At 40.0% G+C, this 20,774-nt stretch overlaps 1 protein-coding gene across 1 annotated transcript; it reads right to left on the bottom strand.

Annotated features, from left to right (window-relative positions):
- Window positions 1-2,729: 2,729 nt before the first annotated feature.
- Window positions 2,730-3,461, bottom strand: LOC145157632 (uncharacterized). The gene has a single exon (XM_079076657.1). The coding sequence runs from the start codon at window positions 3,459-3,461 to the stop codon at window positions 2,730-2,732; it is 732 nt and encodes a 243-aa protein (XP_078932783.1).
- Window positions 3,462-20,774: the final 17,313 nt, after the last annotated feature.

The raw sequence follows: 20,774 nt of genomic DNA, 5'->3' as shown, positions 1-20,774 counted from the left end.
ATTATGACCTTAAATAAACAAACTGGTTTTTAAGGTAGTCAGTACTTCATTAGTCATTTTAAAAGACTACTGCATACTTTCATTTTCCTATTTCTTTCATATTATGACATTCTCACTTGAAAGGTAATGCAAACTATTTTCGAGTAAAGATAGTTATCAACTAGTGAAAACTTACATCATTACAAGCGACAAACAGAACAGTCGAGTCTTAGTACATTCAGTAGAAAGGGGCCTATAATGCTAACTTTATGATTCCTTAGTTTATACATCAGGGATATATATTAATCAGATATGACAGGTAGTAGGATGTGTGCTTTCTGCTTTATTTCATGTTCCTTGTTTGGTTGTGGGTTAGAGCAAATTCACCCAGTCTGCTATCTATTCGATCTTTGCTATATATATATTCCATATACACTAAGTAATCATAAGGAGTACCAGGTATGGGTCAGGTCATAGTACACTAATTCAATACACAATTTTTCTAGTACAAAACATACTTTTTAGATAGAACATTGAGTAAACTAAACTAGAAACTTATCAGTGAAAGGTTTAATTCATTTTATTAAACCAGTATAACTTAAAGGACCTTAGGTGGTTAATTCTATAATACCTTAGTTTATACATCAGGTTTATGTATAATTAATACCCGATAGGTAGTTGGATGTGTGCTTTCCACCTTACTTCCCGTTCCTTGTTTGGTTGTGGGCTTAGGGCAGATTCACACAATTAACTATATGTTCGATATTAGATTATATATGGATAGTATAAACTAATTGATTATAGAAGGAACCATTGTGGTTACTATTTTTACTAAAAGAAATAAGGGTTTTCATAAAGAATGTTTTCATAAAATATAAAGGAACTATTACAGTTAACTCCGTGAGTACCAAGTGAATACGCCAGGGTTATATACCACGATGATCTAACAAACAATGGGATGTGTGCCTTTCGCCTCATTTCATGTTCCTTGTTTGGTTGTGGGCTTAGGGCAAATACACACAATTGATTGTTTGTTTACTCTGGGTTTTATATAACTTGTATCCGTTTAGTACTCATAGAAGGGATTGTAGAGCCATTTTACTTATCTTTCATCATATCAGGAAATATAGGATTTCCTGGAGGAACAGGAAAACTTTTCTAAAACAACTTACAACTTACTTTACATCACTAAAATCTTATGAACTCACCAGCTTAAATGATGATCTACTCTTTCAAAATAACTTGTATTCTCAGGAGACTAGTAGACAGGTACGCGCACTGGGATACAGAAGATGGAGCATAGTAGCTTCATGTCTTGTTTTGTTATTTACTTTTGTAGTCTATCTTATGTGAATCACATAGTTTGTAAACACTTTCTTTCTAATGAAATGGTTGTTTGTTACTTTTATTACTATGATGCATGTCTTGTGATACTAAACATGACGTCCTCCGCCCTCGAATGTTTCCGCCGTTCCGGTTTGGGGGTGTGACACTCCCCGTTAAGATCCTTGACTAGAAGGTCACTTATCGCTTTTGAGGATACTGAGAAGTAGAGAATAAGTGGTTCTCCATCTATAGGTTTTACTAGTAGTGGAGCAGAGGTTAGATATTTTTTGAGTTCCTGGAAGGCTTTCTCGTGTTCCTCCTTCCACTCAAATTTCTTTTTCTTTTTCAAGATATCGTAAAAGGGCTTGCACCTTTTTGGGGATCATGAAATGAATCTGTTGAGTGCTGTTACGCATCCGGTTAGCCTCTAGATGTCCTTTGTTGAAGACGGGGATCTTAGTTCCATGATTGCTTTTATTTGTTCTGGGCTTGCTTCTATCCCTCTTTTGGTTACCATGTATCCAAGTAACTTGCCTGACTTCATTCCAAAGTGACATTTGAGTGGTTCAGCTTCATATTGTACCCGTCCAGAATGTCAAATGCTTCCTTGAGGTATCTAAGGTGATCTTCAACTTTCATCGACTTCACTACCATGTCATCAATATAAACTTCCATGGTGTCCCCCAGTTTTTATTTGAACATCCGATTCACCAATCTTTGATATGTCACACCTGCATTTTTGAGACCAAAGGGCATTGCGGTGTAACAATATATACCTGTTGGTGTTATAAATGCAATATCTTCTGGTCTGATGGTTCCATTTGGATTTGCTGGAATCCTGCTAAAGCATCCATGAAGGTCAGGAGTTCATGGACAGCCGTCACATCTATCATAGAGTCAATATGTGGTAGAGGGAAAGGATCCTTAGGACAATTGTTTTTGAGATCCATGTAATCCACACACACTCTCCATTTTCCGTTTTTCTTTTGTATGACAACCATGTTAGCTACCCATCTTGGAAACTTCACTTCCTTGATCATTCCTGTTTTGAGGAGCTTCTATACTTCCTCTTGGATGATTTGATTCCTTTTGGGTGCAAAATTTCCTTCTTTTTTGGTGTATTGGTCTGAAAGAAGGGTCAATATTAAGTTTATGAGTAATAATACTCTTGTCTATACCTGTCATATCTTCGTGTTTCCATGCGAATGTCGTGCTTCTAGTTCTTAAGAAATTTAGTAGATCATGCTCGATTTGCTCAGGCATTGAGGATCCTATGAGGACTTTAGCTTCAGGATCCTCGATGCCCAGGGGCACTTCCTTTACGTCTTGTTCCTTTGTCTCTAGAACATGTCGTGCCCCTGCCTTAATTTCTATGCTTGTTTGGGTTTGGTCGTAGATTTCATAGAGGTTTTGTAGCATTCTTTCTATTCATATTGGTCTCCCATGATCTTCACTGTCCCCCATAGAGTGGGCATTTTCACACACTGATGGTATGTTGATCGAATCGCTTTCATCTCGTGCATCCATGGTCTACCTAGTATCACATTATAAGAAGATAGGGTGTCAATAATACATAAATTCTGTATGGAGTTTACCCCTTCTATGTATATTGGTAGCTTTATTTCTCCAACTGTGTGTTTTGTTTCCCCGCTGAATCCTATAAGGATCGAGGATCTTCTAACTATCTCTGATTCTAGGATGTTCATTCTTTTCAGAGCGTCTAGGGGTATAATATTGATCGAGGATCCTCCATCAACGAGGACCCTTTTGACGAAATGGTTGACCATGTACAGTGTTATCACGAGTCCGTCATGATGAGGACCCTGAATTCCTTCCATGTCAGTCTCGTCAAATGTAATTTCTTTTTCACTGCTAACCATGTTTTTCTTTCGTGACCTATCCTCCTTTTCTGTTTTGGAGACCTTGACGTCTCTTTTTGCCTGAGAATAAGAGGTACCACAGATGTTAAATCCGCCTGAGATAATGTTAATTATCTTAGCGTCAGAGGGTGGAGATCCTGGTTTCTCTGGGATCCTGTGATCATCTTGGCTATTTTCCTTGCATTTTTCTCTTTTTCTCTCGAGGATCTCTTTGAGGTATCCTTTGCTAAGGAGGTAGCTGATTTCTTTTCGTAGAGCTATACAGTCCTCCGTCATGTGGCCAAAGTCTTCATGGTAAGCACACCATTTGGACTTGTGTTTCCAAGCGGTGGACTTTTATCTCTCTTTGGCCATCTTGCTTTATCTCCAAGATCCTGCATAGCATGAATTACACCTGAAACATCCACATAAAATCAATAGTCAGTGATTTTAGGAAGTTTTTCTTCTTCTCCTCCATCTTCAAGGGCATTAACCCTGTGATGACCCGGTTTGGAATAGGGCTTCGATTTGAGGATCTTTGAGTCGAGGATTCGGCCTTCCTGTTAGGGCTCTAATATTGATCCGAAGGGTTGCTTCTCTTCTGGATCTCTCTATCCTCTTCGAGCCTTATGAACCTCAATGCCCGGCATCTGACTTCATCCAATCTGTTGGATGGGGGTCATCATAAGGTCTTCGAAGAAGGGTGAATCCTTTCTTAATACCATTTTAAAAGCTTCCACAACGGTGGCCATATCAATTTTGGGGATGCTCAGAGCTTCCCTGCCAAACCTGTTAACAAAGTCCCTAAGTTTTTCCTTAGCATCCTGAACCACCCGGTAGAGATCACTAGTGATCTTCTCGAAGGTTCTGCTGCAAGAAAATTGGTGATTAAAGATATTAACTAAGTGTGCAAATGAAGTATTAGAGTATGGGGGAACGTTTAGTAGCCATTTGAGGGCTGATGTTGTAAGAGTCGAACCAAAGCCTTTGCATAGGCAAGCTTCCTTCAAGTGCCCTGGGATGGGAATGACCTCCATCCTTTCTCTGTATTGGGCTATATGCTCTTCGGGATCTGTAGTCCCATCGTATAGCTTCATGCTGGGAGTTTGGAAGCACTTAGGAACTTCAGTATCGACTATCGCAGAAGCAAATCTCGAGATCTTGTGGCTTGTAGAGGATGTTTCTGGTATTGGTTGGACCACTCTGGGTACACTGGAGATCATTTGTCTTAATTGTTGAATTTCCCTAGCCATGTTTGGGTTTATTCCTGCATCAACATTAGTGTAGTTAGTATTAATAGTATTGTTGTTTAAGAAGTTACTAGATTCAAGGTTTCTAGGAGTGTTGAAAGGCTCATTGAGATCATTGATCATGGATGCTCAGTTTCCCATAGTTGCCCCCCAAGGTGACACCACAGTGGTAGAAATTGTGTCCTTCTAGCAATTTTTTAAGGATCCTGCATTATTGAAGTCCAGGATCCTTGGTTGCATAACTGTGGGCGTAGTTTCCTGGAATTCTGAAATTCCGCCTTCATCCTCTCCACTTCCTTGAGTAGTGCTCTATTCTCCTCCTGTTGTTGGGTCACCTGTTGCGTCATTTTCCTCATCATAGCGAAAAGTTCAGCAGTAGTGGCTGAGGCAGTCGGATCCTAGAGCCCTGAGGATCCCAAAGTTCCTGGAGTAGCGATTGTGGGGGTGCTTTTCTTGGAAGTATCGGGTGTTTTCCTCTGAGTGGGGGGTCCACTCGGAGGAGGTGGCAGGTTTTTGGTTGGAATGGAAGGAGCAGAGGACGGAGAGAGGATCAGTTGTGTACACATGATTTTTTCGAGGATTTTGAACACCACGGCCCCACGGTGGGCGCCAAATTGTTTTGGTCAAAAATTGCACAGGTACTAATCAACCAAATTAAATGAGAGGCTGTGATATTCAGATTGTGTAAAAGCAAGTGGTAAAAGAAAGTGACACAATGGTTTACAAGGAAAGCCTTTGATCCTTACTAGGATCTCTAGCATAAAACCTTGGTAGGTGATAATGATCACCTACCTTGATGATTTTATTGATATAGAATATGAAGATTATAGTGAGTTTTTGGTAAGAATAAGTAGAGAATTTTGTAGAGTAAGCTTGGGCTGAAGAACAGTGTGTTGTGTACAGATTACAAGTGTTAATTTATAGTCTAATTTAGCTAACAAGATGTCCGATATTTTCGGGATCCTCTATGATTACCTTCACGAATGTTATTTGACCAAGTATTCTGGGTCTTTAGCATAGTTGAGATGATTCTTCATTGAGAATTGGACTTCCCTTGACTACTTCTGCACACGTTTTAGTTATAGACAAAATATGACCGTTATAAATATTGATAAAAATAAAAACGATAATTAGTCAGGATCCTACTGTTGCTGAGGATCCTAGATATTTGAGGATCCTGAATATCGTAAGGATCCTGGCCCTAACACTCTCGCTGAGGATTGGTTCTTAGTATAGATACGATACCATTCGTTTAATCAAGGGATATACTTGTATAGATTAGTATATAAGCAACATTAGGGTAAACCTTAGTGTTGTGTTTTTCTTAGTGATCATCTTTGTGACAAACCGTCTTCTTGGTGAAGACAAACCCTTTCTTGGTGAAAGAAAATTTGGAGAACTCCCTGTGTTATTTGCTTCATGTTCTTTGTTTGCTTAGATTAGTTTACATTTGCTCTTTATACTTGAAGTCTATCCGATCGATACAAACCTTAGATTGCTATCAAAGTAGGTTTTTGATACACTCAAGTAATTATCACGAGCTCTTTCAATCCAAAATCAAATGTCTGCAACAAGATCCCTCCGTTTGATGAACACAACTTCTCTAGTTGGAAATCAAAGGACATGGAAGATCTCAAGTTCATGGACTTTGACATGCTTGAGATAATCAAAAAAATTTCCTTTTACTGTTATGCATCAAGTGGAAAGGTGTTGTTACTCAATGGCAGTGCATCTAGTAGTAGGATAAAAGGGAAATATGAGCCTGGATATAACAAAGAAGTGGAAAGGGTGCTGAATCTCGGTGTGAAAGTGAGAGTTGGTATTGGAAACTCACTCCCTTAATCTGTCTATCGTTTAGTTCAAAACTATTTAACCGTTAGAGATGATGATTACACTATCATCTGCTTTTGAAAAGGATAAATCTTTAGATGATGAAGGTAAGTGTCTCATGGTTCAGATTGTTGAATCTCATGCTAACACATCAAATGATAGAGTTGGGCTCTTGATACCGATCCTTCTCAAGTTGCTGCTGACCTTAAGTCAGAATGGGACACTACCTCAGCGTATCAGGTAAAAAATATTGTTAACCTCTCTTCTATTGAAAAATTGGAAAAATATGACACGATGAAGGGTTCGAAATGTATGTAGTGAGAAGTCGAAATTGTTTTAAGTCTATTAGGGTGCAAATCAGAATGATTTCGACACTGTATGTATTTACAAGGCACACATCAAATTCAATATTGAACGTTTAGTCCTTGTACTTTTTGTGCGTCAGTAAAACCCTATAAATAGGGTATGTATTAGGGTCAAGAGTATATTTTGGGAACTTTTGTGCTCTTACTGTTTGTAAACACTCTCAACTTTTCTTCTCTTTTTACAGATTAAATAAGAGACAATCAAATCTTATTTACTTGATGTGTTCATTCTATTTCTGTAATTGATTTCGTATTCAGTACTCAATTCTAATTCACATCAATTGGTATCAGAGCATGATTCATTCAATCATTTTAAGTTTTCTCGTGTTTTTCATATTTTTGAATAGTTATTTCCGATTCAAAGTTTTCCATAATATTGATTTAGAAAACTTGTTTCTATTGGTTGTTTTGTTTCGATTCTGCACTCTGTTTGTGTGATCGAGTGATTACTGACCAGTTTCTGTTTCACTGTTCTTTCAAATCTATTTTTGAATTCAAAAATCAACTTTGTTCGTACAAAAATGGTGAACTTTAACATGAACACGATGTCGACTTTTTGACACTTGCTTGGATTATCTACGAAGATTCCAATGCTCATTCCTGAACACTATGAGCAGTAGGCGACCGAATGGAGGATTATCTCAACGGAATAGATGAAGATCTTTGGAGATGCGTAACAAGTGGAAACTATCGTCCTGGTATGCTTGACAAAGTAGAAACTGCTAGTTCTTCTGCCGATGTAGCTATGCGAAGGGTTAAACAAGAAGCAAATAACAAGAAATGCCTTCGTAAACTACGTGGTGCTCTTCCACCAGTAGTTTACAACTACGTTCGAAGTTGCAAAATAGCTAAGGAGATTTGGGACACACTGAAAGAAAAATATCAAGGCAATGAAAAGACAAAGAAAAGCTCAGTGAAGCAATGCTTATTGGAAATGGCTGAGTTCAAGCTTAAAGATAACGAAACAATCGAGTTTTACTATGATCGCTTGAACGAATTGATATTCAAGTGTACTCTTTATGTTGTTACTCGTTCGACTCTTGAATATAATCCAACTTTTCTGATGGGATTGCGAAAAGATTGGAGGAACATTAACCTGATGATTAAAACTTAACAAAGTTTCGATGGTTATGCGTTGGATGATCTGTATAATGTTCTTAAGGCCCATGAAAGTGAGATAAATGAAATTGCTGAAGAAGGAAAGTTGAGCTTAGGAGGGCTTTTGGCTATGATGTCGAAAGTGACTGCCAAGGACTTTGAAGTCGAATCTGTTGAACAAGATAACCTTGAAAAAGAAGGACTTTTGGTTAATTCTGAATATGAAGCGGTAGCTTACTATTCGAATAACAAAGTGAAAAAGTTCTTCAAAAATTCGTTCAATCCAAAATACAAGAACAACAATGAGTTCAAGGGAAATATATCAACTAGAAAAGGTGTAAAGGTCGAGTAGAAGGAGGAGAAATAGGATGTAAAGAATGTGATTGGGAAGAAGAAAATAAAACTCAAAGCGAATTTAGGCTATGATTGTAATTATTTTAGTGGTTCGAATCACTTGGCAAAAGACTGTATGTTGCGAAAGAAGGATGAGAAGTAGGAGAGAGTGAAAGATGTAGCGTACTATCCAGAAAGATTGAGCAGTTGAAGGCTCCAACCCTCGCAGAGCCCTATAATTTATCTTTTCGGTTTCGAAGCCCGACCCTCGCAGAGCCCGGTTTCTCAATAAAACTCCCGGTTTTATTAGAAAGGATCGTTTTAGGAAACGAATTGCTGCCCGATTTTCATTAAATCAGGTGAGTGTGTAGCCACTTTCATCTTACACATAGATATGAAGTGTTTTATATAAAATACGTGGTATGTGTATATATGTTGTTTGTTTATTCGAGATGGGTGTTGAATAAATGTTTTATACATGTTTAAAATGATTTAAAATGTATATATATTTTATCTTCAAATATGTTGGGTAAAAGATGGGTAGATAAAGTATGAGGGATAGAAGTACAGTATAGATGTACGTTGGTAGCTATGAATTTAGTACAGTATAGATGTACGTTGGTAGCTACAGATTTAGTATGTTGGCAGCTATGAACTCAGTGCCTGTTGTATAAACCTTGGCGACGATGTGACTTCGTGCCTATTTGACATAAATTGTTGAAGGAAAACAATGTTGTCACCCCGGTGTTTGTTTTATTTGACATAAATTGCTGAGGGAAAGCGATGTTGTCACCATACTTATTGTTTTATGTCAGGTGGTCTTATTTGACATAAATTGCTGAAGAAAGCAATGTTGTCACCTATTGTTGGTTGTTTTATTTGACATAAATTATTGAAGGAAAACAATGTTGTCATCCCGGTGTTTACCTTATTTGACATAAATTGCTGAAGAAAGCAATGTTGTCACCTTATTGGTCATTTTGTGTTAGGTTGTCTTGTTTGACATAAATTGTTGAGGATAGCAGTGTTGTCACCATGTAGGTTGCCTTATTTGACATAATTGTTGAGGAACCCCCGAAGCAAAGTTGTCACCCCTAATGAAAATCCTTAGGCTAGGTCCCTTGTGATAGTTGTTTTAGGGACGTAAGGTGAGGATAACGGGAATGGGTAATTAGGGTTGTTTTTGGTTGATGAAACTTAATAAATTATTTGTTGATTGATAAACTTAAAGAGTTTATTATTTATTGTGGGTTGAAAACCCTATATGCTCACCAGGCTTCCAAGCCTGACCCACTCAGCTTTTTATATTACAGGTAGTGGACCCCGAGCATAGTCGGATGATGACGATGAGTGATTTTGGATTATAGGCCAGTAGTTGTAAATAACTGTGTAAGGCTTATAATGTCTTGTTTATGCTTTTGATCTGTATCGAAACATGACATCCCGAGGTTTTGTTATGAAATAAAAATATATATTTCTTAAAGAAAGGTTTTGATAAATTTTTATCATGTTTGGTTTTGGGAACAAATTCCGCAACACTTATAATCAAATGATTACTCTGATTTTATTTTAAAAAGCATAAACGAAATCGGTCTTTTCTGGCCGTGAAATTGGGGATGTCACACACATTCGAGGTGAGTTCATACCCCTACATTTTTTTTTTACCGTTTTCAATATTTTTAGGGGGAATACATGTACAAAACAAGGAAATCTTGTGTTAACATCCAAATGATTTCAAACTATTTTAACTGAATCAAACTATTTTAAATTGTTTCAAAGTACCCAAAGTATTTTTATACTATTTTTTTGCCAAAATATACATATGCTTATACATATACGAGCATAAAACTTGTTTAAATGAAACTATAACCCCTTTTGGAACATGTCGAACAAAAAGGGGCATCCTTCTCAAGTAATTTATTGCCGCTATACGAACTGTTAAATTTCTAAGGTTTCTTTTCATTCAGAACATGCACATAGACTATAATAGGAATAGTTTAGGAAAATATATACTGAGGTTTTAATTATGAAGAAGATAAAACAACCCATTTATCATTATAAAAAGGTTTTTTTCTCTATTCTACACGTAACCGTCAATATAGTTTGTGAGACTTCCCTTCAAGTTCTTATCTTAGTACCAACAAAAGCCCTGATTTTATAACCAGAGTCTCCTGGAGGAGAGCATGAGTTTGTGTACAGATTTATACGGGACTAACAATCCCGCACCTAAAATGTTAGCAAGAGTTAGGCTGGCAGGCCTGGGGTGACAAATGTCATAACGTTCCTGACGCCTGAAGAATGTCGTATCAGGTCATCCTGGGTCATCAAGTATGGTTATAAAAGCTCACAATTTAGAATTAACAGAACGATTAGTGCATGAATATAAAAGTAACTTCAGGTGGTTTTATATATCAATGAAACTACAAAACAAGGTTTTACAAACTAGGAGGAATAGGTATGGGTCATACCAATACGTTAAAGTATAGTACATTATTTTGTAGTACAAAACCTACAGTTCTGGGCAAATCATATATTAATGCAGTGTTATCAAGTAACAAAACTTCAAGTATACAAACTTAGCACACATTTTGGAAGAAACAGTTACCTAAGCACAAAAATACTGAATCGTTGCATGTAAGTGCATCTATAATACATTACCTTTTCAAATACATTGTAGGCTACATTCAAAAAGGAACACACTCATCACATCTACCTTACAGGACAAACACATCCTCAACTTGTTTTACTTATAAATAAAACTAGGTATCATTAAACTAAGTATTGCATTTATACTTGTAATTTTCGGTCTTGGAACGTTTAATAATACAATTCAGTTTTATGGAAAATATAGAATTTTCCATGTCAAACATCATCTCTTTACAAACGAACATTTTGAAATTCACCTTTCTGGAAACAAATATGATTGCTTATATAATTCAAAGTGTCATGTTTTATTCTTTAAGTGTAAGATTACATTCCATTTTACTAAGAAAATACAGGATTTTCTGGAGGAACACACGAACATTTTCAAAGAGCTCATATTATAACTTCTATAACAAAAATACTATGAACTCACCAACTTTAATGTTGACACTTTTTCAAACCACTTGTATTCTCAGGAAAGTTAGTAGACATGTACCCTCTCAGGTGTTATGAAGAAAGAGCATAGTAGTATTACGTCTTATCTTTTGCTATATATCTAATGTTAAAAAGCAATGTTTTGAACACAATGTAAAATATATATTATCAATATGTCACACCCCAAAACCGAGAACGGCGGAATACGTTTTGGGGTGGAGGACGTCATGTACAGTATCATAACAATGCATAGAAGTAAAGACAAGCAACAACATCCATTGCATTAATATAATAGTTGTAATACAAGCGTGTTTTGTACAGTTTGTTAGACACCAAAAGTATAATCAAAATAAAGAGGATTCTTGTATGTGCTCCATCTCCTCAAAAGCTGCATTTGTACCTGTCTACTGATGACCTGAGAATACAAGTTATTTTGAAAGCGAGTATCAGCATAAAGGTGGTGAGTTCATAAGTATTTAGTGTCATTGCTTGTATAAAAATGCTTACAATCATGTAGCATAATGGTCGATACCAATGTTTGAAAATAGTGTGTTCCCTAGAAAATCCTATATTTTCCAGTGAAAGTAGTCTTCTACCAAGACCCGATTGTTTGCATGTTTGATCCTTTGAAAATGTAATAGTTTTCCCAGTGAAACTATTAGTATGAAAATATAGTTTTAGACTTCATTCATAATAAGTAATCGGGAAAATAATGTTTTACCCCAGCAGTGTCACTGCCGGCTTAACGTAATAAAAAAAATGCAGACTCCAGGTAGTATTAAATGTACAATACTCCTCGGGGAGTCTGTTTGCCTTTAATTCTTAATGTATTAATTAAAGGTCCGAATGTGAACTCGTATGTAACCATGCTGATTGACGATCGAATAACTGATGACCCTCCAGGTCACGCGTAGTATGGTGACATTTTGTCACCCCTGGGCCTAGTCAGCTCGGACTGTAGCTAGCAGTCGGGATATGGGAGTGTCTGTCCCGTATAGATCTATACACATAATGCCCGCTCTCCCTCCAGGAGACTCTGGTTACACGGTGATAGCACAATGAAGTGTCGTATCGAGGAATAGTATGTCACATTCTATTTTAGTATGTTCTCTTGTATTATGTATAATGTACTTTCTTGGTATAATGTATAGAGTGTTCTCCTGTATAGTATATAGTATTCTCTTTGTATAGTATTTAGCATGTATTCACTCATACTGTATTAACGATAGTAGGTGTCATGATAATGGTAGTAATGAGCAGTGATCCTTAACTATACCTATTATAGTTAAATAGAAATGTTGGTTGCATATCTTTGATACCCAAAGGTATTGAACTGAAGTCAAGACTTTTATATCCAATACAAATATATATAATATATAACTAAGAATTCAACGACAGTCGGACAGATAACAAATATACCCTAAATCCACAATCAAACAAGAACAGGAAGTAAGGTGAGCTATCAGTCCTAAGTCCTTCAAGTCTTACTTATATAAATATATTGGTGCAAATATGGTTTGGAAGGTAAAAGTAGTTTAAAAGAGTTTGGAAATAGTTTTACAACAATATAACATGAAAATGAGTTTGATAAACGTTTAAAGCAGTTTTGTTGGCAAAAACAGTTAAAAGTATAGAAAATCCTTTTGGTTGCAAGTTATAAATCGCATGTGATTGATAATATAACTTGATTGATTCAACTTGTATCCCCCCCCCATAAAAGCATTTAAAAACATTTAAAAGGTTGATTAAGGGGTATGAACTCACCTGCAGTGAGTGAAGTGGATGGAAGTGCTGGGTAGGATGCTAGGTGTCAAGTGAGGACCTGAACACACACTCGGATCCTATGTAACATGTAGTGATACATAATGTATCTAATTAGTTATTTAATCACTAAATAAGTAAGTAAAGGCACTCTAATGTATGAAAACACTTTGTTTCAAGTGCTAGGAGTGCTAAGGGTTGCATCTAAGGAGTGTATGGCCTCACTATGGAGTTTACACTTCAAATGGTCACCCTTAGGGGTGTTTACGGTTGAAGGACCATTTCCCCCATGAGTTTACGGCCGTAAACTCATGGGAATGGTGTGTTTGAGTGATTTATGGTCTCATGTTTCACAAAGAAGGGTCTTAGGGTTGAATCAAAGCCATAGGAAGTGGTTAGGACCCGAAATGGTACTACCTTGGAGTTTGCGGTCCTTGGACCACTCCTTGGGAGTTTACGGCCGTAAACACCTAGCCACTTCATCCTTTTCGTGTTTTGTAGTTCTAAGCTCATTCCTACAAGTTTCTAGTCCATTAAACATGCTAGGGAAGGAGTTAGGGGCACCAAAACAGCCTTTGGGGTGTTTATGGTTTTGGGTGTTTACGGTTTTGGGAGATCCCCAAACCGTAAACACATGTTCTTGGGGTTTTTGAGGTTCAAACCATGGATTTAACAAGCACACTAAGCAAATAACTAGTTAGGAAGAGTATGCTTACTTATAGGAGGCTTGTAAGAGTGATTAGAGCTCCAAAAACACAAATGTGTTCTTGGTGTTCTTGGTGCTTTGAAGATCACTTGAAGATCTATGTAAAAATCGAAAATCCTTGGATGAAAAGATGTATAAACACTAGATTAAGTGTTCTAGGAAAGAATCTAGGAAGAACAACTTACATTTTTGGCAGATTTGGAAGAAGTGTGTGATGATACTTGAGAGAAAAAGCTACTGTTCTTGAGTGGGAAGTGGGAAAATGAGGACAAGGGTGTAAACTCATGCTATATGCATGAGTTCTTGGGGAAAGGGTGTTTACGGCCCAAACACCCCATGTTTGGCCGTAAACACCTAGCTAAGGTGTCGGGTTGTTTTGCTCGTTACACTTAACTAATTACGTCACTTCCATTTATTAAATCGTTTGACGAAAAATAAAATAAAACACCAAACGGGTTTAAATCCGGCCAAAAATGTACTGAATTGTTTTTGAATATTATTTGAAGTGTTTGACTGTGGAAATTATACCAATGAAAATTTCGGGATGTCACATCATCCCCCCGTTAGAGGGAATTTCGTCCCGAAATTTAAAATTTAAGCAGCTAAGTTATTACAACGCAACTAAGCAAAGAGATGAGGATATTTAAGTTTCATCTGATCCTCGCGCTCCCAAGTGAACTCTGGTCCTCGCTTGGCGTTCCAGCGAACCTTCACAATTGGGATGCGGCTTTGTTTCGTTCGTTTGACCTTTTGGTCCATAATCTCCACAGGTTCTTCCACGAAGTTGAGGCTCTCGTTGATCTCGATCTCGTCGAGTGGAATTACAAGAGTCTCGTCGGATAGGCACTTTTTCAAGTTCGAGACGTGGAAGGTAGGATGTATGTTACTAAGCTCGCAGGGGTAGATTGAGTTTGTAAGCTACGGGGCCGATTCTAGCGAGAATATCGAAAGGCCCTATGTATCTTGGATTCAGCTTCCCACGCTTTCCGAATCGTATTAAGCATTTCCAGGGTGAGACTTTCAAAAGGACTCGGTCTCCTACCTGAAATTCCAAGGGTTTCCTTCGTTTATCTGCGTAGCTTTTCTGTCGGTCTCTAGAGGCTTTCAATCGTTCACGAATCTGAACGATCTTCTCTGTCGTTTCCCGTATGATTTCCGGACCCGTGAGAGTGCTGTCAGGAACTCGTCCTTTAGCTAATTGAGTGTCACCTACCTCGGCCCAGCACAGAGGGGATCTGCACTTCCGGCCGTAGAGGGCTTCGAATGGAGTAGCCTTGATGCTCGTGTGATAACTGTTGTTGTAGGAAAACTCGACAAGGGGTAAGCGAGTATCCCATGCCTTACCAAAGTCGATCACACAGGCTCGCAGCATATCTTCCAGAGTTTGGATAGTTCTCTCACTTTGTCCGTCGGTCTGCGGATGGTAGGCTGTACTCATGTCCAGCCTCGTTCCTAAGGAGTGTTGTAATGACTGCCAGAACCTCGAGGTGAATCTACTATCTCTATCGGAGATAATGGATATAGGAACACCATGCAGTCGTACGATTTCCCTAATGTAGGTTCTAGTGAGCTTCTCCATCTTGTCTGTTTCCTTGATGGGTAGGAAGTGTGCGGACTTGGTCAATCTGTCGACGATGACCCATATGGTATCAAGTCCACCCGTTGTCTTGGGTAGCTTGGTTATGAAATCCATAGTGATCCGCTCCCACTTCCACTCAGGTATCTCCGGTTGTTGGAGTAGACCTGATGGTTTCTGGTATTCAACCTTGACCTTGGCGCAAGTAAGGCATTTACTTACGAAGGTAGCGATCTCCGCTTTCATGTTAGGTCACCAGTATGATTTCTTGAGATCCTGATACATCTTGTCTGAACCCGGGTGGACGGAATATCGAGTGTTGTGTGTTTCCTTCATGACCAAGTCTCTGAAGCCACCGTGTAGCGGTGTCCAGATTCGGTCCATGAGATATAAGGCTCTGTCACCCTTGGCCTCCAGGTTCTTATCTATTCCTCGCAGGGATTCTTCCGCCACATTTTCAGGTTTCAAAGCTTCGAGCTGAGCCTCCTTTATTTGTGCGGTTAGATGCGAATGGATAGTCATTGCTAATGACTTGACTCTTCGACCAAAATATTCTTTCCGACTTAGGGCGTCTGCTACCACGTTGGCTTTACCCGGGTGATAACGAATTTCGCATTCGTAGTCACTGAGTAGCTCGACCCACCGTCGTTCTCTAATGTTGAGCTCCTTCTGGTTGAAGATGTGTTGGAGGATTTTGTGGTCGGTAAAGATCGTGCTCTTCGTGCCGTACAGGTAGTATCTCCAGATCTTTAGGGCGAACACGACCGCCCCTAGCTCGAGGTCGTGTGTGGTGTAGTTGACCTCGTGTGTCTTCAGCTGTCTTGAGGCGTAGGCGATGACCTTACCTCGTTGCATCAGAACACATCCAAGCCCCTGATTAGATGCATCGCAATAGACTACGAAGTCTTCTGTTCCTTCAGGGAGGGACAGTATCACTGCGGTGCATAAGGCTCGTTTCAGGGTTTAGAATGCCTTCTCTTGTTTCTCTTCCCAGTCAAAGTCCATGCCTTTCTGGGTCAATGCAGTCAGGGGTTTCGCGATTCGAGAGAAGTTCTGTATGAACCTGCGGTAGTAGCCAGCGAGGCCTAGAAATTGGCGAATTTCTGTAGGCGTCTTCGGTGCTGACCAGTTCTCAATTTCTTTAATCTTGGATGGGTCCACGTGGATTCCTTCTTTGCTAACCACGTGTCCTAAGAATTCGACTCTTCGGATCCAAAATTCGCACTTAGAGAACTTCGCGTATAGCTTCTCTGAAAGGTTTCCAGGACTTGTCTTAGATGATTTCTATGCTCCTCCTTACTTCGAGAGTAGATAAGTATGTCATCAATGAAAACGATGACGAACTGATCCAAGTAAGGACGGCATACCCTATTCATTCAATCCATGAACACTGCGGGCGCATTGGTCAGTCCGAACGGCATCACTACAAAATCGTAGTGTTCGTAACGAGTTCGGAAGGCTGTCTTCGGAACATCTTCCTCAAGTACTCGTAGTTGGTGATACCCGGACCTCAGATCGATCTTGGAAAAGTAACTCGCCCCTTGCAGTTGGTCGAATAAATACTCTATACGAGGAAGAGGGTAACGATTCTTCACCGTCAGCTTGTTGAGTTCTCTGTAGTCGATGCACATACGGAACGATCCGTCTTTCTTCTTTACGAACAAGACCGGTGCTCCCCAGGGTGAGAAGCTTGGTCTTATAAAGCCCTTGCTGAGCAGTTCGTTAAGTTGACCGGACAGTTCTTGCATCTCAACAGGCGCTAGACGATAGGGTGATTTGGCTACGGGGGTAGCTCCGGGGATTAAGTCGATTCGGAACTCGACTTGACGTTGCGGGGGTAAACCCGGTAGTTCTTCGGGGAAGACGTCGGGGAAGTCGCGTACTACGGGTAGGTCTTTCGGGACTTTTGTTTTCTGGCTCGTATCTACAACATGCGCCAGGAATGCACGATATTCCTTACGCAAGTACTTCTGGGCTTGAATACTCGAGATGATACGAAGGCTCGCACTGGGTTTGTCTCCGTAGATCATTAAGGTTTCGTTGTTGGGTAGGTTTAGACGGATGGCTTTGTCGAAACACAGAATATCGGTACGATGGAGACTCAACCAGTCCATGCCTATGATGACATCGAAGCTCTTGATCGCTACTGGTATGAGGTCGATAGGGAACGAATGATTATCTAGCGTGAGGGAACAACCTATGTAAATCTCGTTAGAACTCTCTGTCTTTCCGTTAGCCATTTCTACGACGAAGGTTTCTCTTAGTGGTTGCGGTGATTGCTTAAGTAAGTGTTTAAAGTTCTGGTTTACGAAGCTTCTTTCTGCCCCACTATCGAATAGAATACAAGCATAAGAGTTATCGAGAAGGAACGTACCCGTGACTACGGGGGGGTCTGCCACGGCCTCATTGTGGCCAATAGCAAGTAGTCTACCAGCTCCTCCCGCGTTTCTAGCCTTTGGACAGTTTCTCTTGAAATGTCCTACCTCGCCGCAGCCGTAGCAGGCCTGGCTTGCTTCTGAACTGGGAACCTGTGAAATGGGTTTGGGAGGTGCTCTGCAAAACCGAACGGTATGACCCTTCCGGTCGCAATTGGTGCAGTGCATCTCACGGCAGGGGTCGTTATGATGGAAAGAGCACTTGGTGCACTGGGGTAGATTTCCAGCATATGTTTTGGCTGGTATCGGGGCAGCAGGAGTAGTGGCAGCATGAACAGCCACAGTCTGTTGGTTCTTGGAAAAGGATCGAGCTGATTTGCCCTTCTTCCGGTCCTCCCGCTTCCTTTTGTTGTTAGAAGCCTTGGTCGATGTCGGGGTAGTTGTTGTGGCTGTTGAGGGAGTAGAAGGAGTTTCGTGATCGATAAGCCTTTGGGCCAATTTCTTGGCACTATCAAAGGTCGCAGGGTGTGATGCTAGAACGTTCCCACGATATGGGGGTATCAGGCCCCATATGTATCGTTCAATCTTCTTGCTTTCGGTGGGCACCATGTTAGGGCATAGCGCCACCAAGTCGCAGAACCTGTCCGTATAAGCTACGATGTCGGAACCCTGCATTTTGAGGTTCCAGATTTCCTCTTCAAGCTTCTGAATTTCGCCCCTCGGACAGTACTCCCTCGTCAAGAGGTCCTTCAGAGTGTCCCAGCACATGGCATTGGCTGTGACTAGGGAGAGTGTTTTGACATGGCCATTCCACCATGTCAGGGCCCTTTGGGTGAAGGTGCAAGCAGCAAACTTAATCTTGCTTCCCTCGGGGCATGAGCACATTTCGAATATTGCTTCGGTTCTTTCGATCCATTGGGATAGTGCAAGGATCCCTCCGGTTCCATTGAAGTAGGTAGGTTTGCAGCTGATGAAGTCTTTATAGGTGCACTCCCGTGCACGTGGGTGGGTTTCACCATGACTAGAGTTAGTGCCCATTCCACCTCCAATGGCGCCACCAGAGTTGACTTGCGCCATGGCGGCAGTCACAGCTGCTGTCACAGCTGCTTGAAACATCACCGGATCGAACTGCGGTGGGGGTGGTGGCGGTGGAGTTTGATCTGCAGGCGTGTTTCTAGTTGGACGCTTGCGAGGCGGCATCTCTAACTGAAAATCGAAAGAGATGAACGATGATAATGAGAATCAATTGTAAGTATGATGAGAGTGTTTCATGGACTAAATCGCCATAGTCTAACAGTTAGATAGTGACATAACAATAGAGTAGGGAAACATAAGAGTAGGGACTCTCCCATAGAGTAGGCGACTGCCAATATTACTGGTATTAATGATGTAAAGTAAGTTCAAGGAAAAATTGACCTAGCAGTAGGTCTTACATCAAACCATAGAGGAAAATGTTGGCAGACTAGAAGCCCAGTTAAGGTACTTTCAAAGTTAGGAATGTTTACAGACAGTGCCCCATAGAGCATAGAAAAGAAAGGCTATTCCTAAGTGCAATAGTAAAGATGAGTTGACATCTTCTACCGGCGACGGGTGTCTCTCGGACGAACCCTTAGGTCAGCCAGTTGACGTGCTATTTCCTGAAGATGTCGCTCATGTGCTCTCTGACGCACTCGGAGTTCCATGACTTTGGCTCGGGATGCAGCTAATTGTTGATGCAGGGCCTCATTGGTCCTCCTAGTCCTATCCACAGTCTCTTCGAGTTGGCGGATGCGAACTGTGTTTAGGTTAGAGTTGGCGTCAATTTCAACTACTCGGTCGATGGCTGCATGACCTTGCTCGATGTTCCTAGCAATCCTACGGACCATGATGGGCAGGACTCGGTCAGCTGAACCTCCCTCGCTTATGTTGTAAAAGCTTCGGTCTCCATTGAAAGGTAAAGGCTGACCCTGTTCATCACTCCATTGATTTAAGGCTGTTGCCCACATGGGAGTGGGGCCTTGAAATGTCGGACGGGGGTTGGGGTTTGGAGCTACTGGGGGTATGTTGTTGACTTCTGGTTCGGAGTCGGAGCTATCCGAAAACCTTCTGCACGATGATCATCCAAAGGGATCGGGTGATCATCTTCTGGCTCCTCATCAAGCCATCCTCCAATGCCTTGGTTCGGATAGTACGGATCGCCGGGAAGGTGGAAGCCAGCCACGCTATCTAGGCGAGAATAGGAGAAAGAATAGTTAATAGACGTACTAATCTAAGATACTTATAAGATGATCGTTATTAGTTGACCCAATACTTGCATAGTGCATACTGATTACATGTAACCGAAACAGGATAGACCTTCGAATAAGTGACCCTAACTCTAAATCCACAATCAAACAAGAACAGGAAGTAAAGCAAAGATCACAGATTCTAAGTCTATAACGCCTTAGTCACATGTAACCTTAGAGTATCCACTTAGCAACTATTGTCCTACTAGTAACGACCTTTTTAGTTCTCACATATGTGAATTTCAGGAATACAGAATACTCCTATAGTATTCTTGTTCTAATGTTCTGGTAGTAGTGTTGGTAAGTTTTTAGACTTGTTGCAACACCACAATCATTCTTAGGCACATGCTAGTCACTCCTAGGAAAAATGTAGTTGATCAGGCTACATCCACCCAGATTTGACTATATGTCTCTAAGCCTAATTGTGATGTCCAACAATCTTAATACTTTTGTTCTGTTCTAGTATGATACTGACCCTTTGTATGAATGAATGTATATATATACTTAGTTAAATATTTTTATTACTTAAAAGTATATATTCTTGTTCAGAGTGTTTTAATCCCTTTGTGTTTATAGTTTGTATATCTTTTATGGGTTGATACACTTGATTCACTATAAACAGTGCTCTGATACCAATCTGTCACACCCCAAAACCGGGAACGGCGGAATACGTTCTGGGTTGGAGGACGTCATGTACAGTATCATAACAATGCATAATAGTAAAGACAAGCAACAACATCCATTGCATTAATATAATAGTTGTAATACAAGCGTGTTTTATACAGTTTGTTAGACACCAAAAGTATAATCAAAATAAAGAGGAGTCTTCTATGTGCTCCATCTCCTCAAAAGCTGCATCTGTACCTGTCTACTGATGACCTGAGAATACAAGTTATTTTGAAAGCGAGTATCAGCATAAAGGTGGTGAGTTCATAAGTATTTAGTGTCATTGCTTGTATAAAAATGTTTACAAT

This window comes from Lactuca virosa, chromosome 2, assembly GCF_052849685.1.
Source record: "Lactuca virosa cultivar CGN04683 chromosome 2, Lactuca_virosa_CGN04683_v6, whole genome shotgun sequence".
NCBI classification, from domain to species: domain Eukaryota; kingdom Viridiplantae; phylum Streptophyta; class Magnoliopsida; order Asterales; family Asteraceae; genus Lactuca; species Lactuca virosa.
This window is presented reverse-complemented; position numbering and strand designations above follow the sequence as displayed.